This window comes from Polyodon spathula, chromosome 25 (assembly GCF_017654505.1).
Source record: "Polyodon spathula isolate WHYD16114869_AA chromosome 25, ASM1765450v1, whole genome shotgun sequence".
NCBI lineage: Eukaryota > Metazoa > Chordata > Actinopteri > Acipenseriformes > Polyodontidae > Polyodon > Polyodon spathula.
The window spans coordinates 15,313,029-15,338,368 of NC_054558.1; the positions used below are offsets into that span (position 1 = coordinate 15,313,029).

Sequence of the window (25,340 nt, forward strand, 5' to 3'; positions counted from 1 at the left end):
TTATACTTGCCGGGTGAGAGAGGATTTCTTTGCATTGTCACGATCTTGCTTCCTCCTGCAGCAGTGCTGCTTTTCTGTTCCCACAATGCAACAACTCATTTAAATCAGAGAACAAAAAATATCTTTACCTTGGCCAATTGTTCCCGAGTAAAAATTGGGAAAAAAAATATATAATGCCTTGGTTGCCCATGAATAAAAATATGATTTGTTGAAAAATATTATTACTGCAATACAAAGAACATGGAATGCAGCAGGTAAAATAATGCGTTTCTTATCAGCACTGCAGGGGGTTCAGTAACACTAAGGTACTCTCTTGGAATTTACAGCAGTCTCCACACACTCACTTGTGCCCACGCTTGCCTTTACACGCCACACTATCACTAAGATTCTACAGACCTGGAGTAGTCTGCCCATGACCTTTTGGTTATTCAAAGAAAACAGAAAATGCATTACTGTTGTGCAGTTACACTAGTGAGGCACAGTTAAAGCATGGGTAAACATGGTAAAGCACAGAGGAATAGTAAAAGAAAGAAAAACAAGGCAAACTAGGTCGAATACATAATATAAAAATAAAGCCTGGGAAAAGTGTTGTCCAAATTTACAGCGGCAAACTTTTATAAGGGTATAAATTCAGTTCAATAAATAATTATTTAAATTACATTTTTAATTAAATTAAGTTAAAATAACTGCTGTCAGGCTGGGCATTTACCTTCACTGAAAAGAGCTGCTGCACACACGCACGCACGCACGCACGATTCCCTCTCCCAGGCACAGGATTTCTGCATGCATTTATGCAGATGGCCACTCCCCAGTTAGCACCGATCTGCACTAACTGGAGAGCGGCCACACCCGTGGTTGCTGGCAGAGACATTAACCCTGAATTGCATTAACATTTTTCAATGTTCCGCTAAATAGATGGAAAACTACAAAGCGTTATGCAATTCAATATGTTAACGTAACATTATTCAGCAGGTTTCATTCGATTTTATGAAGCAAAATGTTAATTCTATAGGGTGATGCCAACCTTTTGGCCATAGCTGTAGGTATGGATAGTAACATTTATTGTAGTAACTTTCTCAAGCATTTTATCTGCCATCTTTTTAAAGATGTAGTTTTACACAGTGGGGGAAAAGTGCATACGGCATTGAATTGAGTCACCATGTTTACTAGGTCATATCTTATTAATGCACAAGGATTGTCTGTCCAGATTACCATTGGTTCAGATTAATGCAACATGAGATTATGTTTATTTCATATGCAATTATATTTAAATTGCTGGCAGTCAAAATGATGCATTACCCCTCAGTGACAAATACCAAACATTGTTTTTAGCAGCAGACAGCATTTGGTGTTACTGACTTAAGTTGGCCATAAACCTGAGGGAGTGTTTCTTGTAGGCTACCAGCTGGTCAAGTCTGTGCTTAAAACACAGCACAGTCAAGCCTGGTATTTGAGGAGTGTGGGAGTTACAATTACAATGTTTTCCTTGGCTTTCCTTATCACTTCCTTCCCTGATGAATATATACTCTCAAATTAGTTATTTAGATGAACTCAGCACTTAGAAATGGAGGGGCCACTGATACAGAACCCGATGTCAGCTTAAATAACTGGGAGCAATGTTCCAGTGTTCAATAGTAAACCACACAATGAAACCAGAGCTAATCAGCGTGCATTTGGAAGGCTGGACTCAGGAATAGAATGAAGAATAGAGTTCCAGCTCTACACTGACATCTTCAGCATTGTGTGGGCAGCTTTTCTGAGGGACTTTTTTAGTGTCAAGGGCTTTTATTCCTTTGTAGTGTTTCGAAAAGGGTTGAAAATGCGTGTTTACCACTTATACTTCATTTTGATAATATGCAACATTATAAAACAAAACTCACAGTAGTGAGTATATAAAGCATAAGAAAGCAACCATGTGCTCAAATTCCAGTCCATCTGTGTATAGACATCACCACAGGGATAGACATACAACACCTAAAGTTAAAATACACCAACTTTGTTTAGGGGATTTATAATAATGTGCGTGCGTGCGTGCGTGCGTGTGTGCGTGCGTGCGTGCGTGCGTGCGTGCGTGCGTGCGTGCGTGCTATTTTTTGTTGTCCAGCTGTAAGAGACATCATTTTGCACAGTTTAAGCAGTTCACCTTTGCTTTTCTCTACCCTCGGCTGAAGCTGTACAATGACACACTGGTTTTATAACAGCTGTCACAACTTAGTGTTACAGTATGTCTCAGCCATGCTTTATTGAGCAATAACAGAACAGCTGACCTCCATAGAAAACAATGGGAGAGCAGTGTCTGGTTGTTGTATAGTTTGAAAGCTAATACGTGTTCTGACCAGAGGTTTAATGTCTGTGATGTTTTAATGAGGATGAACACCTAATAGAATTGCTTGGTAAAATTATTCATCTTGTTTTAAGCTTAAAAAAAAAATGGCTTGCATATTTATAGTTACTCAAAATGGATTGATCTCTGATCTTCCAAAGAAACCTTATTCATATTCTAATATAGTAAGATGTCAAGAATAGTTATATGCTGTACTTTACTGTAGTTTCTGAGCAGTAGTTTGAAACAGTTCCATATGCTTATGTCATGATTTTCATGGATACAAAAAAGCACTGAAGCGAAGATATAATGTTTTGGAAGCTGTAGGTAGTGGACTTTTTTTTTCAGTTTGTGTGGCTTTTCTTTGATCATAAACAGTAGCTATGCAGGAGAACCTGACACTAGGATTGTTTTTCTTTCTTGGTGACTAGGTTTTATTAATGTGCATTGTGTATGTACAAAGGTTAGAACAAGGTAATTGTGGGTTATAATAAAAAATAATTATGTACTGTATATACTGTAGCTGGATCCATCATGAAACTTGGCAATTGTTATTTGATACAATTCTGTATATACTGCTGATGTATATGTTGGTCATCATTATTTTCGCTCTATAATTTTGAGTTTGGCAGGGGATGGACATGCTAGTCTTGGCCCAGTGGGGGCTCCACTGGTCTTTGGTTTGGTTAGGGCGGGAAATCTCAGGCGTGCAACAATTCCAGGCAGAGACTTCCTGGGCTGAGCCCATCCTCCAAGGTTCAATAGCTTGGTATCATCCATTGCCTCAGCATGCTGATACAGAGAACTTCAGTGCTTCTGATCGCGAGCCCATAAGGTATACTGAATGGGTTCGAATTAGTAGTAAACATTCTGATGAATTTTTCAAATTCACATTTTGTTTCAGCGTGTTCTTGAATATGAGTATTTTTTTTTCTTCATCCTTGTAGTATCTGCTGGTTTTTGCCGGTTGGTTTGCACAGCTGCTATGAGGTGAAGTCAGTGGAAATGTAAACTGCATGTAGTTTAGACAATTTAACAGCTTTACAATTCTGGCCTATGCTGTAACATGCTTGCACTGTGCTTTATTACACTTTGCCATGCGTTTGCCATGGGACACCTTTATAAGAGTCGTCCAGCTCATAACATGGGTGCAGAAGCTGGATAGCAACACTGTGTTTACATAACATTAAGACCTGCAGTGCAGGAAGTTGCTCTGTCTTCATGAGTATAGCTCTGTGTTTGTGGTTAGTCCCATCAAGGTACCACTGCACAGTAATACAAGCCAAGCCAAGCCAAGCCATATACAGCATTGATCCAGCTTGACGGTTTTCTATTGATTGAAACTCAAATGCTTTCTTCTTGAGTTTCACACTCTTTACATTAGAAGTATAAAATCACTGGTGCTTCCCGTGTGGTTTTTATAACTTTCCCCACATGCAGCGGCAGCAGATTTCTTTGAAAGGTATTAATGATGACAAGGTTTCACAAGGTCTGTGTGTGTGTGTGCGTGTGTGTGTGGGAAACATGGACGCATTCCCCAAGATTACATAGGAGACCAGTCTGCAAGGACATGCTCCGTTGTCTTTATTTAGAGTTAAGAGATTTAAAGGAGCACAATCAGCTACCATTGTCATCAATAATCCAAATGGACTAAAAGCGTTTATTTAGTCAATAAGATAGGAATCTTGACCGACAAAAATGAAACATTTCCAGTTGCATCAATTTTAAAGGGGAGCGCCATCTTTAAGCAAAATCATTTAAAATATTTATCTGAAGTTATCCAAAGATACATTAAAAAAAAGAATGTCAGGTAGCCAACATTTCACAAGTGACCCACATAATATTCAATACACATTGGGGCAAAATAGAAACTATGGCAATAGACAATTTAATTTCTGTACATATACTATGTTAGTTTAACTGAAGATTAAACAACTTTCATAGTATAGATTTTATTTGTGCCACTTGTAGGCACAATCCCCATAGCATAGACCCTTATTCAAATTACATTTTCTGTTGGCTATAGTTGATGAATCCATTTGCATTAAATATTGCATAGGAAGCATTCTGTAAAATGTCAAGTCTTGTTGGATTTCCAATCTAGTTTGAATTAAAAGATGATCTTGAATGAATGCATTTTTAATCTGAACCTTTTTGACTTGGATACATGTTAGCAGAAAGTATTTATACCAAAAGCAATCCCACACTGCTTCTGAGAAGAACGCGACTCAAACAAACAAGCAGTTTAAGTGTCTGGTAAAGCTGTTCCAGTCAATGCATTTTAATACACAGTTCTGTCAAAAAAGTCGTATTTCACCCAGAATAATTCCTCAGAAAGGATTCATTTATTTATATTTTTTTACAGTTTTTGGCAGGCAGATTCTTTTCCTCTCCTCGTATAAAGACCTGCATCAATATCATAAAATCTCCATTAGCTGCAGGATGTCAGCCTCACAAAAGGAAATGTGACATTTCATTATGGGAAGGGGTGGGCTTTTGAAATGCTGCAGTATTGAGTAGCAATGATATGTGAAGGTAGCCATTACCTTGACAAACAGCCCTTTAAAATGCTTTGTCTTTAGTCTCATCATTAAGTGGAATGGATTCTCTCCAACAGGCTTGAGGCTGGCGGAGCAGCTGGGCCGGAGGGAGGATGAGGCCAAAATCCGACACCGCCTGGGGCTCTCGCTGTGGGCCAGCGGGAACCTTGAGGAAGCCCAGCACCAGGTAACAGCCAGCTGCATGCACGCTGCCATATGCTACAACTGTACTTCTGCTCTTGTCATTATCCTGCAGAACAAATCCACTGCTGTTACGAGGAAACTTAGCCTAGAACAATAACATGTGAATAGCCACTTACAAGCCATGTGGTCCTTATACAAGATGTATGTGTTTTTGGTCCTAAGCCTTAAGACTGCCGACCTAATTTCCAACTGTGTCCTCTGGTCCTGGTTCCTGTGCTGAAGTATTGGCTAGGGTTAACTATGTCATCTCATTTTAAGATTTTCAAGACTTTAATCAAGGACTAGAAGGGAACTTGGTTGTAAATTGACTTGAGTCAGAATTAGGACAATGGAGGGCAGGAGACACTTGTGTCTGGGATGGGTTGCCAAACCTAGTTGCTGTTGAGTCATTGGGATCAATTGTCCTAGGAACCGGACATGCATTGATTAGCATACACTGTGTGATTCCCTGTGCACTGATCGCATAGATTTCTGAAATTTCACAATCCTCTGCAGCAGTCACCATTTCCTGCTCAACTACACTTCTGTCCATGCATAGATCAATAAGCAGTTGTCTTCTGTCATCCCTTAATGTGGCTAACACAGTGGTCCACAAGGATGACCCTATTAATGGCTAGCTAACGTACAGCTAACTTCAATAGGTCAGATATAATGCACAGGACATCACAAGTTCATGTTACCCTGTTCTGTACAGTTCATCTGGATTTGGCAGTACCTTAAAGATATATTTTGCTATACCTGCAACACTGCTGGAAAAAAATGATACATTGCAACAGTAAAGAACTGCCAGTGAATCTGAGTTAAGCCAACTAGCTTCTGAGTCATCTTTTCAAATTACAAACCATTAGAGTTCATTTTACTCCCAGAAAGTTAACTCTTACCCTGGCTTTGAAAAGCAGAGTTCACCAATAGCCAATGTCAAATGTCAAGAGATTACAGCTGGACTGGACTGCTGAGAAACTGCAGCCACTTTTGAAATCTTGGTCTCCCACAACATTAGTCATTTCCAGAGGAGAGATGGTACCCTCTGGTGGAGAAACTGCAGAACTGCTTATCTTATTCTTGCGCAACTTCTGTATGCCTTTGTGTACGCATGGGATTACTGAAAGCATTCTCCTGCTTGCCTAGTGCATATAATATGTAAAGCCTAACCCTGTTGTTCTTTTTTTTTTTTGTAGCTTTATAGAGCATCAGCATTATTTGAAACGATTCGCCATGAAGCCCAGCACAGCACTGACTACAAGCTGTCCCTCTTTGATCTTCAAACATCCTGCTATCAAGCACTGCAGCGTGTTCTTGTGACCCTCGGTATGCATGGCTTCTTTCTTCCAGTACAATCCAATGTTATGCATTAGCACTGTGTCCCAGGTTCAGTTTTACTCTAAGAAAGAACTAATTTGCCTACAAACTTAACCCTAACCTGTACTTTACATACATCACAGTAATCAGGACAAGAGGACACAGATGGAAGTGCTGGTTTGTTAATGCCTCTGTATTGAATGGTTTTGTTTTTGACCAGGTCACCATGACGAAGCGCTGGCGGTGGCCGAGAGAGGCCGCACTCGGGCCTTCGCTGACCTGCTGGTAGAACGGCAGACTGGTCAGCAGGACTCGGACCCTTACTCCCCAGTGACCATCGACCAGATCTTGGAGACGGTCAACAGCCAGCGGGGGCTGGTGCTCTACTACTCTCTGGCAGCCGGCTATCTCTACAGCTGGCTCCTGGCGCCTGGGGCAGGTAAGCGAGGTCCTCATCCTCTCCACTCTCTTGGGTCTTTTGTGTCCTTGCTGTGTTTACAATATGGATGCAGACACACTCAAGGCAGCTTAGAAAATTGGCCTTTTTCATGGAAAACATTTATATGTTTTGTTTTTTAATCTGGCCAATTATTGTCCATGGCGACAGGAATATAGAGCAGACAGCCATAGGTATGTCATACTTAAGAGCGTTTATTTAGAGAGATGCACAAGATATTGAGTGTGTGAGAATCTGGGAGTATATTGGAGTCTGTAAAATCCACATAAATGTTTACATATATCCAGAGAAGGGCATAGCCAATTGTGATGAAATGTGTTTAGAACATTGTTTAGCTATGAGAGTATCTGGGGTTGATGGAGTCACTTCTGTCTGTTTGTCTTGTGCAGTCAATGGTTGCACGGGTCAGGGTGTTAATGTTATTGTTCTGAAACCATGGCTGGAAACTCACACTAGAACTTCAACTAAGTATATTATTTAAATAACAAGCAGTTTAAAGATCAAGTAGTTTGATGCTAAATAAATGATTCCTGCCTATAGTTGCATGAACAACTTTTGTCAGTAACCCTACAGACCAGTTCAAGCTGTGATGAGAAGTGTGATGCGTTGAGAGAAGATTCACCAGGGGCCTGATTGTTTAAACTCCTGGCATGTGCTCATTTCAATACCTAAACAAGGGGAGTGCTGGAACTCAGGACTGGTTGCAGCGCTGGTGCAAGGTTCAAGGTCTAACTCTGCATTTACAGCCAGAGATGTATTATGTATAATGCAAAAGCTCTTAGGGTAATTTAGCATTACAGATGTGAGTGACAGTCCTGTGTGATTTTCTTCATAGGAGCAGAAGGCATTGAACTGTGTTAGGAATGGAAAGTCAGGGTCAACTTGTTTCATTTGCCCTGAAGGTGTTTGGTAATTACTAAATAAACCATTGATTATTACAGGAGGGAATCAGTTAGAAGAACCTCTTATAAGAACAATACTTTTTAACTGATACAACTTTGTAAAGATGAAAAATGCAATGTAGGAAAAATGATACACATGAAAACAATAAGCATGTTGCAATAGACAAGTTCAGTATTGCAAATATACCCTCTGGTAATTTCATTAAAGGTGAAACAACTCTGATAGAAAACAGACTTGTTACTTGTAGGGAAAATCTTTATAGAACTTTATACTTTGTTTCTTTCTCCAACTATATGTTTGCATGAAGCAATGCAGGAGATGAAGAAGACCACAAGAAGGGACACTGTATACTGCAGAACTCTCTTTAGCGCTGGTTAAAGTTTATTGGAGATGCTACAAAAGAAATAAGCAGTTATTAGGCTAGATTGCAAATGTCCTTAATAAAACCCCGCAACATCTTCTGGAAGTGTCTAGTGCTAGTCTTGTGGCTCATTTCCAATGAAACACCACAGTGCTTTGCTCTCTTTAATTTCAGACATATGTTCTACAACAGCAAATTTGTTTATATTATTATAAACAATATGACAGTTAAGGCATGAACTATATATTGTATTCTGTTTTTGAATAGAAGTTCGTATGGTATAAGAGTGTCATCTTGTTTCACACTTCTGTTAACAACAAGACACTCTTATCCATGAGAGACAGGGTCAACTGTACCAATTAACTGATAAAGCACAAAGCCACTTTTTCAGGAACAGTGGCTTGTAACCTGGTTCTAGGAGACCTAGTTTGAGGCAACTGTGCTGTATCAAACCCCAAGTCTCCCCTGGTGTGCCAGGCAGTGGCCTGAAACCTAGTCTCCTGAAATCTGTTCCAAGGCACACAGTGGCTTTATGTTCCCTCAGATTAAAACTTGCATTACTATTAATGTTAATTGCCATCGCTCCCTGTGTAATATTAACCAAATGGCCTGGGTCATATATGGGAAAATGTACTTAAACTTAATGTTTAGTCAGCCAGGTAATATAATCCTTCAAGTAAAAATAAAAGAAAATTAGCATTTGTTTTTATTACAAACCTGCCATTTAGTTAATTAACGAACCACCTGGAGGAGAAACATTTTGATCTCTGGTTTAGTAAAGCAAACAAGAAACAGGTGCGCACTATAAAAAGTGCCGTGCTGTTTCAGTGTAATCACTCTCACCAAGTGAAAACAAAGCTACCACATTTTCACAAGAGAGCAGCTGGACCATCTCGTGGGATATTGTATTAAGTAGCAGCCCATTTCAAGTGCTGAAGAAGACTACATTATATAGTACTGGCAGCCTGTGCCATATGTTTTCATAACTGAGAGATCAGAGGTACTTTTAAAAGTAGCATAATGAAGTAAAGTATCCCAAACATGTTTATTTTAAACTGAACACATATAGTGGAGCACTATAAAGTAAAAACTTTGACTACCCAAAACCTCTGAAGACTGTATTAATAATTTACATTTACGAACAAGAGGAGGCCGTTTGGCCCATCTATGCTTGTCCTGTACCTGGTAGCTGATTGAGCTCCAGATTTTGTCAAGTTGGTTTTGCCTGATATAAGTAAGTACACAATTGTTTCAGAAAAGAGTTAGGGTTGGGTTTAGAGTTAGAGTTAGATTTAGGGTTAGGATTAGGTTTATGTCATGCAAAAGAAAAATACACATTAAGTACATTGTAACTGTGAATAATAGCATTGTAACTGTGTGTAAGTGCACATGTATTTTACGACATAACTACAGTAAATAGAGACACTTAATGTAAAGTGTTACGCAAATCTGTCCCTTTAGAATGCGTGTATTGAGAGGTCTGTCCACTGGTCTCAGAGCATAAGTAAGCCTCCTGCCAGCCTATTCATTGGACTTAGCTCTTTGTTAGTGCTCTTATTTTTTGCAGGATTTCAATTCAGAGAAGCAGCAAGGCACCTGCTTGGCTCAGGCTCCCGCTTGCCTGCCCCGGACGGGGTTTGAGTCCTGTCTCGGACAGTGACGTGTGACAGTAGCTCCCTGTTGTGTTTGCTCCCTCAGGGATCCTGAAGTTCCACGAGGTGTACCTGGGAGAGAGCAGTGCTGAACCACACGAGAGCAGCAGCTTGAGCCTGCAGAGTGTGAGCAGTTCCACGCTGGAGCAGTACATCAGCAACGTGAGGGAGGCTCTGGGCATCGAGTCCCACTACACCAGGTCAGTGTGGGAAGGCATCTCAAGCATGAGTGCTGGGACTAGCATGCAGTGCAACGGATTGGGGTTTGAAAGTATCAGAATCTGAAGAGATAAGCAGATGCAATTAAGGATGTACAGTATGTATGTCACACTTACTAGTATTAGTAAGTGTGACATTAGTATTATTTTGTACAGCCCTGAAGGTTGTTTCAGCCTAGAAAAATGAAGGGTAGTATAGATACAGTTAACCCAATTCGCTACTTTAAATTCAGCACAGAGTAATTACTTCACATTTACTACAGGGCTAAGCAGTACACACAATACATCCTTTGTAAGTAGACCACAATGAAGAGTTACCGGCACACATGTGTTTCTGTGGGTGAATACAGAGCATTCAGAAAAACCTTATGGATAATTAACATAATGCACGATGATAAGCACCCACCAGCTCCTGGTTGAATTTCATTTTCATCAAACATTATGCAAATCTACAGGTAAGTTATTGTGGTAAAGCCCTTTCGTGTCAGATTAGGTCCGGGACTTTACCACTGTTCTATGTGGGTGCGCCAATAAGCAAGCCCTAGTCACCAAGTGTATCTTAAGCACATAAGTACACTTTTATTAAACACAAAATCAAACAAAAAAACAAACACCTAACTCCCATTGGAGCACTAACTCATTTGTTTTTGCTAATTCTAATTAAACAGGGACAGGCTAAGCCTGTTTACCCCAAACACAAAACTGTACTGTACTGTATTGTTTGCAGTCCACACAGGACTAATACCAAATCCACACTGTGCGTCTTTCTCCTTCTCCTTCTCGACCTTAGCCTAACTCTTCCCTGTCTACAGGGGGTTCTCTTGCCTTTATGCACGGGCTAAGTGTGCACAGGTATTTCAATTAGCTAATAATTAACTCTTTAGCTAATTCCGCAATTACCCAATTGTATTCCCAAGATGGCTGCCACTTGCAGCCACCCTCTACAAAATGAATCCTGTTTTTTATGTTTCAAACTGGGCTGCCTGCTCTGTCTGGGTTTCCTGATTGATGACTACATCTAGTTGATGTAAGTACACTCAGTGCTGTGGCAGCTGATAAAACATTTTTATGCGGGTACTCCTACAGTACCAGACGCAAAGCTATATTACAGTTACCTAGCCCTCGCATTCCACTGCTGCGCACACGCTTTTACTGAACAGCAATGATATTAAAATAATTACGCTGGTGGGAGGGGGGAGCTAAAATTTATGTGGGCGGTACAATCATCAGTATTTTTTCAAACGGTTGTATTTTGCATGCCCAATTTATATGTGAAGGCTAACTGACAGCCCTAATCTAGCTGATATGTAAATCACACTTACATTTTTACATGTGCAATCAGTGGATAGCTATCTAATTGATCACTCCAGTGTTTTATCTGCAGGCTTGCATTTACAGAATTGGCTATACGCCTGTCACTAACATACTTTCATAAGGTTTTTGCAAGCAGAGGAACATGAAAGCCATTCTTCTCTTGTTCTCAAGTTAAGTATTGACCATGCTTTATTTGCCACTGTCAGGAGTGTGATAATCTGTTTTAGTCAGTTAATTCCAATAGCCCTCAGGCACCGAGCATGTATTTACAGCAGAGCATGCCAAGAGATGGGACTAGGTGCTGAGAGACAGTATTAGAACGAGGCGGTCACGGTCCCCGGGGTATTGTGTCCAGATGGAAACTGTAAGTTGAACCTACATCGGGTCCACGGGGATTGCTATTCAGAGCCTGTCCTGTTGTATATTACTGTCATATTACAAGCCAAGCCCAATACACCAGATAACAGTGGCAGCAATTCCAGTTCTTTATGTTGTGATGTGCCACTGTGGGTTCCCAGCTGTGTGGAATTACTGTCTTTCTGTATTGGTGTGGTTCCCTGATTGAGACTGGAAACCCTTTTCTGATGGTGGTATCTTGATCTTGTTCCATGCTGTGATATTCCCTCTTTTAAACTAAATGTCTCATTAATCTGTAGTTCCGTTTTACATGCCGTAAAAAAGTCAATTCACATATGCGTCAATGTAAGGTTAGTTAAGGACTTAGTTATCAAGTCCCTGTAAACAGAAAACTTAAATGACTGTCAAAGTCATTAGCTATAAAGTTACTTTGCTTAAAACAGGTGGTGTAAAATGAATAATATTGTATGGTGTAAATGAAATACTGCAACTGAATTTGAGAAGGCTAACAGTGCATTTACACTGAATGGATTGCCAGGTATGTGGAAAACACAGGAAGTTGTGTCATTGTTTCTGAGAAGAGTTTTGGATGGTGAAGAAACGGATTTTGGAAACTAAATGTTATTCATATGCTTCACCGGAAAAACATAACCCTAATATTATATTTTAAACCAGTCTTGAAGAGGTAGAAATTGAAATTAGCATAAGATGGAGGATGACACAAACGATAGACAACCATTGCCAATTCTGTTGGCGTGGGTATTGTGCCTCACTTCCTGCTTTGTAATCTATGACTGTTTTTAATTAGTACAGAACAAACACTGGCACTGTTGCTGAGGGCCTCTTTCCTAGGTCATATGCCGGATATTTGTAAGCTGACCAAAGTCACATGCATAATTGTTGCTTAGTAGTTCTTATAATAATCGATAGATGTTAACAGTAAAGCGCCAATTAAGTAATACATTAATTAACAATAAAAAAATGTGTGTGGTTGGGGGGGGGGGGGCAGGAGCAGGTGCTCCCCCTAGTCCATCCAGCCAATCTATCAATAACCTCCCTAGTTAAGCCCTGGGTTGAACACTCATTCTGTCTTACTTTTTGCATTTTTCACCTTCCTCCCCTCCTCCTCCAAAACGCAGTGCCAGCTCTGCATGGTTTCCCTCTGGGGGTAAGTGGTGTTCACTTCCCAACCGTAGGCCCAACCGAACTGGCCTCAACCTCCGAGAGGAAAGCCGATCTTCCTGAGCGTAGGTATTCCTTATTAGTCGGGGCAACTTCTAGTCTTCTGAAATGTACCCTCTATCCTTCTCTTCATTTTCCCCTTGGGGAAAGTAGCGCTTGCTTCCCAGCCATGGAGGCAGATTGGTTTGGTCTCACCTCCATGAAGACGGCTCTCAACGAGCCAAGGGAAAAACCTGTCATCTTCCTAAAGTCACAAGCACAGAATTCCTAGTTCAAGTCTCAAGGCTTACTCCTCACAGCCCTGGCTCCTGTCCTGTGAAATTACGTTATATATAGTATTAGCTTTAAATGTCAATTTAAGTGCTATTGATGGTATTTGCCTCATTCTGAGTGGTTTTGTGTTAAGCTGTCCCCATGTTGCCTTGACATGTTTCTCTAAGTCCTCTTCTGAGCTTCTGTGAGCTTGTCCGAAGAATCTGAAGTGCCAGGATTGAACAGCCTTCCTCATTCCATTCAAATCGTGTGACAGTGTCAACTCTCTTAGCCCCACCTACCTACTCTACATAAAAGACAGATGTAAAGACAGAGAGAGGGAGTGATTTTGAATGGCTTTTCAGTCCCAGCATTTATGATTCTCCAGACAAAGCAGACAGAAACGGTTTGTTTATGTATTGATCTTAGGACATACAGATAATCTATTTGTTGATAAAAAGAAATAAAGAGAGAATCTCCTGTGCCGTAGGTCACACTGTCTGATTGTACCATTGAAGTGAAATCGATCGACACATAATAACTTGTTTTCCCATCAACACAGAACTGATAGTGATTTTAATTTAAGAGTGAGTCATTTTTAAGGGATCTTTTACAAATATAACAAGTAATGAAAGGGGTTTCCGCACGGAATTGTCGGAAAACTGATTTATTTTATTAATATTTCAAAAATGGTTCTTCACACTGCAAATTCATTAATCGGGTGGGATAAGATTGTGAGAGTTGGTGGTTTAATCCTGCTGTATTAAAGGATCATCGAGTGATTCGATAGGATGCCAGGAGCTCTTTTCCACTTCACTGGGTGCAATATGCCACTTCTGAAACCCACAAGAGAGAGCCTTCATTATTCACTGAAATACATCATGAGACCTCATCACTTATATTCAGCGGTACTGTATTCATGAGATTTGGATTTAAAGCTGTAGTATTCATTTTGTCACACAAATTGAACAAAGAGCATCAGTAGAATGTTAAGCGTTCAGTGCAGAGTTCACTACATATATCACCTTATACATGCACCAAATAAGAAATCTTGTTTTTGCATTCATTATTCATTCTTCCTGAAGGCTTTGTGTGTGTGTGTGTGTGTGTGTGTGTGTGTGTGTTTCTGGATCCATTTAACATATATAGAGAGGATATGACATTTCCCAACTGACAATATTTCATTTATTTTACACGTTAGCCTTGTTAGAGGTCAGGCTAAATAATAAAAAAAGAAATCCAACATTTTCACATATGGCTGTGGCATATTAGATTTCTAAGCAGTGCTTCATTGAGTTGTTTTATGTATTTTTATTTTCTTATTTCTTTATTTTTTGGTTATTAAATGGGGACTATGTCGTGTCCTTCTGCGGTATGCAGTGATTTATTGGTACGTCAGTGTCTTGCTATTGGTTGTATGACCGAGGGAATTTTAATTTCACTGGTTCTTTGTATCCCATGGGCTGGGACTCGTGGGAATGGTGTGTTTTTGAAGCTCAGTTGAGCTGTGATGGTTGAGGTGACATGTCCTGTTTGAAGTGTTGGATTTGCTCACCGAGACCCGGATTATATATAAAGACATATATTATTACTAGTTGCTCTGCCCCCCTGTGATTGTTACGTGTGCTGTCTACTTTTTGTCAGTTCCTGGTGTCCTTCTCAAATTGACTCAGTTGCTCCCCTATTTTCATTCTGATGGTTTCTGTTTGTGTTGTAATGGTCCCGAACGGGCTTGTTTGGAGCGAATGTTTCAAAAAAAAAAAAAAGAAAAAAAAAGCGAAATACAGTGCTGTGCTTCTTAAACAAAAAGGGGAATACTGGTGTGATCTGGGTGTAAATAGGGAGATTGGGAGATAGTTTAATGGGGTCCGAACAGGGGAGAGAAGCCCTAGCTCCTGCCCCTGAACCACACAGCAAGGTTACTATAATTTCAACTGATTTCCTTTTGTATAAAATTACAACAAAATGCAGTTGATGAAATTAGACACATTTTTGAAGACTCTTGGACTCTTGGATTTTGGACTATCCTAGTCTCATATTGATACGATTCTGTACATTACAACTTTTTATTGGCAGGACTGAACTATGCTCCTCTATTCTTTAAATATGTTTAACATATAGAAGTCAAACAGGATATACTACTCTTTCGGGAATATTTGTAGACACATTTTCATATCTATACCTTTGTATATTTACATGAACGACACAGTAGAACATTGCATCGTTTTTACATCTCTGGATATTATGGCACTCTTGATGCACAGAACTAAAAGGTCCTGAGACAAAGCCAGCAGCAGGAACCATTTTGTTGAGAGCAGTCTGTCCAGAGGTTGAAATGTATCATTCCAGTGACCTCAGGAGATTCAAGTCTGATTCAGTTAATGAACAGCTGGGCTCTGTGGCGCAGAGCTCAAGATCAACCAGTAAAACAATGTGATTTATTTACCCTATTGAGTCAGAAGAGCATTTTGCACATTCTTGAACTAAACATGGAGAAATAAGCCCATTCCATACCCTAGAAGTAGTGTCTCCTACCCTTTGTCCTTAGTCTGTCTCCACTTAATGCTCAATTGTGTCCTGTGGCCTTGGTTTTTAGTATTGTATCTTTTCCAACTCCTTTTACAATTTTAAAAACTTCAAATCTTTTTACTTCGGTCCATTAAGCCTAGGATTAGTCTAGGATTGCTCTTCGTTGGACTCTCTCCAGGGCCACAATGTCCCTTTGGTCTCACAATTGCATTATACAATCTCATCATGACCTCATTTGATTTGTACTGTACATTTTTGGCTGTATATCCAAGCATTCTGTTTGTCTTTTTGATTGCTTCCCCCCGACTGTGTGGTTGCTGACAGCGATGAGTGTGTTATAACACCAAGGCCTTTTTCCTGGTGAGCCTGGAGAATCTGAACAACCCAGACCATTTGAATTGAGCAACACCCTCAGCCCAGTACGTTCATTTCTTTATTCCAGTTAGGCAAGTCAAAATTGCAAGGTGGAATCTCTGCATGCATACTAGACAGATTATAGTCAGATTCAATATGAAGTATGTATAGGCTAGGAGTGCATGATGAAGATTGGTGCAAAACCAAGGCCATTTTTGTGCTTCTAGAATGTGACAGACATACAGACACGATCAGTGCATTAGGGTCCCCAGTTTTGAATGAGGCCCCTAAATATAGGTTAAATGGTAACATTCCCAGTGTGAATCACCAGACTTAAACCACTAGCGATGGCAATAACCGTAAGCATCTTGGAATGTGAGTTAGTAGCAGACAGTGCTGGGATTCAAGCTCTGGAATCTGGTGTAGAGATGCTTGTAAGAGTGTCCTTGTGTACTGAGCACCTCAACTCCTCAGGCTTGAGTGGGAGATGGTGTCTGTTCTGTAAACCTTGTGCACTGTATTATAACAAGGGAGACAAACCTGATTAGTGCCTACCTTTCCTTTAATCCCAATTTATCTTAATTAATGACCTGTTTAGAAAACATTTCAACTTCAGATAAAACCAATACTAGTTTGAAACATTTTTCTTGTTCCTTTTTTTCTTTTCTTTGCTAGCTCTCTCTCTCATTATTGTTTTTTTTAGACATCTTGCCAAATCTGCTATCATGAAACAGATGTTAAAACCTTTAGTGTGGGAAAAAACCTTACCCTTTTAGATGGGTTTGGTGGGAAATGTATCTATTTGCTGAAAAATCTTTTTTGGGTTATTAACACATTGCCAACACAAGTCCAAAGTGAGTGCTGTGGTGCTTGTGGTGAAAATACAATTTATCGTGAACAAATGCAGTGTTGTCAGGGTTTTGTGCTGGCCTGTAGCGACAGCTCCAGATCGTGTTAGCCATCTAATAACAACAAACAAGTTTATTTTAGACAAGACAAAACAAACAAAGCACTCATGATAACAATTACTTCAGGTTCAGCGTTAACCATTCAAAGGAACAGATCACCTTGCTACGTCCCCTTATGTACTGTTAATCACGGCACCTTGGTTAACTATTGCAACCGCTCCTCCAATCCGTGGCTGCCACATCTCTTCCATTACGTGTTGACGACTTGGTGTACCATAGCCCCGCCCCGTTTCTAGATGGCCGACTTCCACCTAACCCAGGGAATGAATTGTCTGTCTATCCAGACCAGGGCACTCAGTTCCCTTTACACAGCACCCTCACAGGTCTATGGAAAAGAGATTATCTATGTCTCAAACAGGCCTCATCTCCCGCTGACAAAGACCAGAGTCTTCATTTTTACTCAGCTTTCCCTTGGGCATGAAACTGGCAGCGGTGGAGCCATGCCAAGATTTGGCATCAAATCCAGTGGTTCTCTGCAGGGTGAATATGCCTGCTGTCACAAATCACACAAACCAGCAGGGATATTAACATAATGATGTTATGCAGCTATAGTCTGTATATGCATTTTAACATTACAAATAACTAGGCTATAACGTTACATGAAATGCTTGTTTAAATAGAAAAAAAAGCCACTTCATGCCAAGTTTGGTGCTTGTGAAAATGGAAGGCTCATGAAAGCTTCCTCTCACAGCATCTAAATCAGGGCACAGCATTGTTGTATTTAACCTAATGTAGTACCAGATTTTTTAAAATGAAAATGCATGTTGCTTTAATATGGTTTCTTTCAACACTGCATATTTGAGACGTATAATAAATGGATGCACACGGCAGTGAACTTTTATGGAGCTGTGCTGTCGGCTAAAATTAGATTTTGAGAATTTGTTTTTAACATGATTGAAGAAAACTGTATGGGTGCAAGCTGTGGGTATTTAAACTTTGGAATTTCCCAATGTAACAAAAGAACAGCGAATGAGATGTAAATTGCTTCCAAGTTCCTAAAAACGGGTCTTTCCAACACCCATTAAGTGAAATGAATAAAGCATGTTCTCTAGAGCCTACAGGTCATTCTTATTCTTTCCATGTTTAACCACTAACTATATTCCTTTGTATTTGGGTTCTTCATATTATATTGTCAGTATATCAAAGGAAAGTCTGTATGTTCTGTTACTGAATTGTAATATCTAGACCACTGCACTTTTACAAATTGGTGCTTTGTTTTTGTAGAAAATATCAAACACAGATCAGTTTCCTAATTCTTATACCTGACCTCATGTATTGTGAATGAGCATTTGGTGGCCACACTTGCTTTAGTTTGCTGTTGGACTGAATCTCAAACCAATTTGTATGCACTCCTGTGAATTGCCATCTCAGCAGCTCTCCTCATTTTGACAATCAAGCTTTGTTTTTGTTCTGAACAACACTAAAACAATTGAACACAGATAAAACAGGCTCTTTCCAGCTTAGTTTGGCCACCAGTAATTTTTAGGTCATACACTTTGTATTACTTATACTATGATTTTCCAAAGGTGTGTCAGGTTTGGCTCTATTTTCCTATATCTCTCTGTCAGTGGATTACCCACACCCTTTAAACAGCTTGGGAAAATGTTTTCCCTTGTTACATAAACATAAAAGCACAGCTGATGAAGATGAGCCATACCACACAGTTGGTTGTGCTGTTCTGTCAAAGCGGTTTTCCTCAAAGCCCAAACCCAAGCCAATTCAAGTTCACTGTGGTGTCAGTTTAGAAACCCACAATGTAAACTAAACAATAAAACAAACTTCCATTGGATCATATTGTAAAAGTTAAGGAACTGGAGTTTTTAAGGGGTGATGGAGAACAGATGGCAGCAAAGCTTTCCGCTTTTGTGTGTTTAAACTCCTTGTCTGTTTCAAGTGGTTTCCTGACCTCCTCAGATAGTACTAGAACTCACACAGAGGCCACCCTGTCATATCATTTCTTATTGACTGTTTATTCTAGTTCTTTCATTCAGTCTTATTCTTTCTGCATGTGCATTGTTAAAAGCAGTCCCTGGATGAGTGTGTTCCACCCACCCCACTCGAATTTTGTTCATAGCACCTTAACCACTGCACAAAGGGGCCAGACACACCTTTTTTTAAGGCAGTTCCAGAAGCTGGACATCAAATTAAATGAATATGCAAAGATTTTGGGATTTTGAATTAGCTTAGAAGTATAATTCGTATCACATTCCAGTAAAAAATCGTAAGTAAAATAAACTTGCTACCCCATAAAATTACCTATTGTAATCTTTTTTATTATTATTATTTAAGACATTAATTTTCTTTACTTAATATCGTTAGATACAGTCATTTTATATATTCTGATGTATGAACGAATACGAACAATCAACAACAATTAAATATCTTCAAGTCTGCAATTGGTTCATTTTCTACCAGTTGAGAAAAACACCATTGAGAAATGTGCATAATGTATGAATATTTTATACAGGAAAATGTGAGCTCTATACAATTACAGGAACTCATAATAAGTAAAATGTACTGGAATTGTTTTATTAGCTCTGAGTGCGTTAGCTTCTTTATCCACAGTACAACAGTAGTTTGAGGGGAGAGACAGACTCAAAGCTGTGTCATTTTCCTCAGGGTATACATTCCCGGTAATCCAGCCAGCCAGCAGTGCTTCTACCAGCATCTCCATCCCTCAGCCTCCCTCTTCTGTGATTTTAAAGCTGCCCCTAGGCGTATATATATGTGGGGGGTCTCCAATCACTCGAAAATATGTATTGATCGATTGTCTTACAAACCTATTTATTAAATCACGTTATACTAAGATGTGTTTGTCTTGATTTCCAGAAACAGTATTATCCATAGAATGACTTGATATCACACCATACCACTGTAGTCAGCAAGGACAACAGCTAGACACAGCAGTCACTGCAGTGAGGGTGGTGTGATTGAGGTATGCAGTAAGGGTGATTCAGGTATGCAGTGAGGGTGGTGTGATTGAGGTACGCAGTGAGGGTGGTGTGATTCAGGCACGCAGTGAGGGTGGTGTGATTCAGGTATGCAGTGAAGGTGGTGTGCTTCAGAGACATAGTCAGGGTGGTGTGATTCAGGCACGCAGTGAGGGTGGTGTGCTTCAGAGACATAGTCAGGGTGGTGTGATTTAGGTACGCAGTGAGGGTGGTGTGATTCAGGTACGCAGTGAGGGTGGTGTGATTCAGGTACGCAGTGAGGGTGGTAGGATTGAGGTATGCAGTGAGGGTGGTGTGATTCAGGTATGCAGTGAGGGTGGTGTGATTCAGGCACGCAGTGAGGGTGGTGTGATTCAGGTACGCAGTGAGGGTGGTGTGCTTCAGAGACATAGTCAGGGTGGTGTGATTCAGGTACGCAGTGAGGGTGGTGTGATTCAGGTATGCAGTGAGGGTGATGTGATTCAGATACGCAGTGAAGGCGGTGTGATTCAGGTACGCAGTGAGGGTGATAGGATCGAGGCTTGCAGTGAGGGTGATGTGATTCAGGTACGCAGTGAGGGTGGTGTGGTTCAGGTACACAGTGAGGGTGGTGTGATTCAGGTAAGTAGTGAGGGTGGTGTGATTCAGGCACGCAGTGAGGGTGGTGTGATTCAGGTACGCAGTGAGGGTGGTAAGATTGAGGTATGCAGTGAGGGTGGTGTGATTCAGGTACACAGTGAGGGTGGTGTGATTCAGGTATGCAGTGAGGGTGGTGTGATTCAGGCACGCAGTGAGGGTGGTGTGATTCAGGTACGCAGTGAGGGTGGTAAGATTGAGGTATGTAGTGAGGGTGGTGTGATTCAGGTACGCAGTGAGGGTGGTGTGATTCAGGTACGCAGTGAGGGTGGTGGGATTGAGGTACGCAGTGAGGGTGGTGTGATTCAGGTATGCAGTGAGGGTGGTGTGATTCAGGTACGCAGTGAGGGTGGTGTGCTTCAGAGACATAGTCAGGGTGGTGTGATTTACGTACGCAGTGAGGGTGGTGTGATTCAGGTACGCAGTGAGGGTGGTAGGATTGAGGTACACAGTGAGGGTGGTGTGATTCAGGTATGCAGTGAGGGTGATGTGATTCAGGTACGCAGTGAAGGTGGTGTGATTCAGGCACGCAGTGAGGGTGGTGTGATTCAGGTATGCAGTGAGGGTGGTGTGATTCAGGTACGCAGTGAGGGTGGTGTGATTCAGGTACGCAGTGAGGGTGGTGTGATTCAGGTCCGCAGTGAGGGTGGTAGGATTGAGGTATGCAGTGAGGGTGGTGTGATTCAGGTATGCAGTGAGGGTGGTGTGATTCAGGTATGCAGTGAGGGTGGTGTGATTCAGGTATGCAGTGAGGGTGGTGTGATTCAGGTATGCAGTGAGGGTGGTGTGATTCAGGTACGCAGTGAGGGTGGTGTGATTCAGGTATGCAGTGAGGGTGGTGTGATTCAGGTATGCAGTGAGGGTGGTGTGATTCAGGTACGCAGTGAGGGTGGCGTGATTCAGGTATGCAGTGAGGGTGGTAGGATTGAGGTATGCAGTGAGGGTGGTGTGATTCAGGTACGCAGTGAGGGTGGTGTGATTCAGGTATGCAGTGAGGGTGGTGTGCTTCAGAGACATAGTGAGGGTGGTGTGATTCAGGTACGCAGTGAGGGTGGTGTGATTCAGGTATGCAGTGAGGGTGGTGTGATTCAGGTACGCAGTGAGGGTGGTGTGATTCAGGTATGCAGTGAGGGTGGTGTGATTCAGGTACGCAGTGAGGGTGGTGTGATTCAGGTACGCAGTGAGGGTGGTGTGATTCAGGTACGCAGTGAGGGTGGTAGGATTGAGGTATGCAGTGAGGGTGGTGTGATTCAGGTATGCAGTGAGGGTAGTGTGATTCAGGTACGCAGTGAAGGTGGTGTGATTCAGGTACGCAGTGAGGGTGATGCGATTCAGGTACGCAGTGAGGGTGGTGTGATTCAGGTACGCAGTGAAGGTAGTAGGATTGAGGTATGCAGTGATGGTAGTGTGATTCAGGTATGCAGTGAGGGTGGTGTGATTCAGGTACGCAGTGAAGGTAGTAGGATTGAGGTATGCAGTGAGGGTGATGTGATTCAGCTATGCAGTGAGGGTGGTGTGATTCAGGTATGCTGGGGTCTGTTCCTCACTCTGTCTCCTGGCTTGTATCTTCACTAGGCCCTGCTCCAGCAGTGAGACAGAGAGTGAGGCGGGAGACCTGCTGGACCAGCAGTTTGAGGAGCTTCACAACAAGCTGAACTCTGTGACCGATCCCACCGGCTTCCTCAGAATGGTCAGCAGGAACAACCTTTTCAACAGGTACACAGGAACGTGAGAGTGGGACCATCCAGCCACTGCTACTGTGGGATTAGGCAACCAGCAGAGTGGATTCAATTGGGCTTTCAATTAAACTCGGCTTAGCGTGCAGAATTCCATAAATCGTACATGTCATGCACTTCCATTCACTTTATAGGTCTCCCGTGTATAGTTTGGAAAGAACAGCATGTTATAGCATTTGTTTTTATTTTAAAGCATGGCATCTGGTGCTACACTAGGTTAAATAAATGTCTCAGTTTGATTGCTTTGCTTTAATTCCTTGGTCATTAACTCTAGCAGTGTATTCGAGGTCAAAGCTGAAAAGCAGGTCTGTCATTAGGGGAAGCAGCTAGTTGTTTACTGCCAGGAAAGAAGGACTGGAGAAACGTGAAATGACCCAGGAAGTGCTGGACTGCATGGCTTGCAAACAAAGATATTTAACCTAGAGTACTGTCAGATTCCATTAAGTTAGTATGAGCAATTTAAGTTGTTATGAACATCCTTTGGCTTGTTCCTGAGGGATTCCTGGTTAAGAGGAATGAATGGTGTATTCTTTTGTGATAACACTGGAGCGAAGTTATAAATTTAAACACTCAACGTAAAACTAGAAGTTGGCAAATGGCCTTTATCAGGGTTACGAGTTCAGAGGTGGTATTTTGGATACAATTGGCACTCTTTATTTAAATCTCAATGAACATGCACACTAATAGTAAACAGATTCAGATCCAAGACTTGCTTATTATTTGATTGCTGAAACTTTATGACAGACAGAGGAACCATGCATCAGCAGTCAGTCAGGCGACATCAGTAATATAGCCAGCAAAAAACAGAGGTAGCAAAGCATGCACTGAGCACCGTTGTGATTGTCTATCAGCAGCTAATAGAATATTAAATCTAGGTACCAAACTCACTGGGATGATACAAGTTTAGATGTTATCCTCATCCTTCCATATTACAGCTGGCAGTCACCTGCTTTTTAGAGTAATGACAATAGGAAATGGTGGCACTTGAGGCTGGAGTCTATCAGTAACTGTGTCAGGTAAGGTCAAGTCTCTCTCAAAGTGGATCGCCTTGTCTCCCATTGTTACATGGGTGGCTGTGTCTAGTCACTCCAGTGGTGAATGCACCTGGTAGACAAGCACAATCAAAACAGAGTGAAGGCATCATGAATACTAATAGTCTCTTTTACAATGCGCTCTGAGGGAGTCATGTCACATGCAGGAGCAGTTTTACAAAGGTTTGCAAGTCCTTTCGAGATACAGAATCCTTCAAGTTTAAAATCATTAACTGATTAAAGTAGCTAACAAAATGATTCCATAAATCTTACCCATTTTGCACTACCATTAGCTACGTAGGAGTCTGTTACTGCTTGACTGCCTTGTTCGTTTTAACCTCAGCAGTGTCTTCTGAGTCAACTACTGACTGAAAGCACGTCAGTTAATATGGGAACAGCTATTGACATGAATAAGCCATTGAAGGGGTGGGAACAATTTCAACCTCCAGGTGAAATGACCCAGGAAGTGCAAGACAGTATAAATGTATGGCTTGCAAGCAGAGATTGGATAACAGTAGCAGATATCATGATTTTAAATAAAGATGTATGTTTGTTAAAACATGTGTTTCTTTCAAAACTGCTCATTTGAGACCTATAAAATGAATGGATGTTCATGGCAGAGAAAATGTAAGGAACTATAAAGCTAGAATGACTTTGAGACCAGGAAGGAGGTAACATTAGTTTATTTAAGTAATTTAAGGTATACCTACAGTAGGTTAAGATTTTTGTCCTGAAATTTAAAAGTGTTTCTGTAGTTCTTTGGTAATGTACAAAAAAGGGTTAAAGTTATTTTCAATTGAATTTAGGTGTCATTTAGAAGAGTACAGTCATTTACAGAATTCCTTCTAGCATTTTATTTGCATGAAACCAATTTGTGCATATTGAAGCAATATATTCTCTTTCTTCTTTTTATCCTGTTCTTTTTACAGTTTACCCAATTATGATGAGACTTGGTTAGGACATTCTTTATTGTGATGAGAAACATTCTGATACCCATGTGATTGGGGGCCATGTAATTATCTCTTATATATCTTTTAAGGTTTAAGTTTTTGGAGAGTGATATCTTACCTCAACCACAAGGTAGACAATCGATTGTGGATGCGTTATTACAGTAGATGGAGTTGGACACACACTTAGTACACTGCTGTTGTTAATTTGTTTATACAGCAGTGTCAGAATCTTAAAGCGTAACTATGCAATCTGAAAGTATTTCAGAGCTGCTGCTTAATATCAGAAAGTCTCTACCTGTGAACTAGATTGTGTATTGCTTGCGTGATTAATCTGAATGCTAAGCTACACTCATTTCACCTTCTGTTCCATATTTTTGAACCCAGGGTTTTGGGGTAAAGAGAGGCCAGTGAATTAAGTCAAGAGGGCTTTCTAAATGAACGCTGGTAAATGTCCCATTACCTGTTGCAAACCTAAGGAAAGGATCATTTGTAAACAGCTACATTTGCTTGATCATGTTTAAACGGACAGTTTGAGCCTCATTGAGAAACAGCTCTGTTGCTATTGATCCTGCTCTGATTTCTCATTACCTCTGTGCAGAGTCTCCAGTACTGATGAGTACACTAGAGATGAATAGTTCTCATCTGCAGCTTTCATTAAGGAAACACGTCCGTGTGTCATTAGGGGGATTTATAAACAGTACCGCTAGAAGAAACAATACTACCGAACATCTATTTTTGGTTGTGTTTCAAGTTGGCTAGTAAGACAGTCATGGTGGACAGGTACAGCCTTGATGAGTTTGTGGATTGATGTATGCAATACAAAAAGCTTGTAGTGTAGCGTACACCTTCTATGGTAGATATCTAGTCAGACCAAAGCCCGTGGAGAGCCAGGTCTGTTCAGAATATCGTGTGCTAGGCTGCCTACCTGTCAGACGGTCTTTCATGCTTACATTTTTATATATATCTAGAGAACTGCTTGTCTAAATGTGATGAAACTTGTAACATCCTTAAGCACAATCCATTGAGAGTATCAGAATCAGTCTGTCTGAATGTCAAACCATTTACAGCCACGAGTGAGATGAATGCCACTCACGTGTTTATTTGATATGTAGTGTCTCAAAATGGCATACATTCTTCAAGTAAT

General features: G+C 40.9%; 1 protein-coding gene across 4 annotated transcripts in view; it reads left to right on the forward strand.

The window, feature by feature from the left end:
• The window catches only part of LOC121299752 (tetratricopeptide repeat protein 28-like), a 394,301-nt gene that overhangs the window by 331,667 nt on the left and 37,294 nt on the right, over positions 1 to 25,340 (forward strand). For 3 of the 4 annotated variants that reach the window (XM_041227758.1, XM_041227759.1, XM_041227762.1), the window contains 5 exons: positions 4,941 to 5,050; positions 6,246 to 6,375; positions 6,587 to 6,805; positions 9,786 to 9,939; positions 22,055 to 22,195. In XM_041227758.1, the coding sequence (XP_041083692.1) occupies positions 4,941 to 5,050; positions 6,246 to 6,375; positions 6,587 to 6,805; positions 9,786 to 9,939; positions 22,055 to 22,195 (754 nt within the window). The remainder of the gene's footprint in view (positions 1 to 4,940; positions 5,051 to 6,245; positions 6,376 to 6,586; positions 6,806 to 9,785; positions 9,940 to 22,054; positions 22,196 to 25,340) is intronic. The other variant, XM_041227761.1, reaches the window with a different exon arrangement.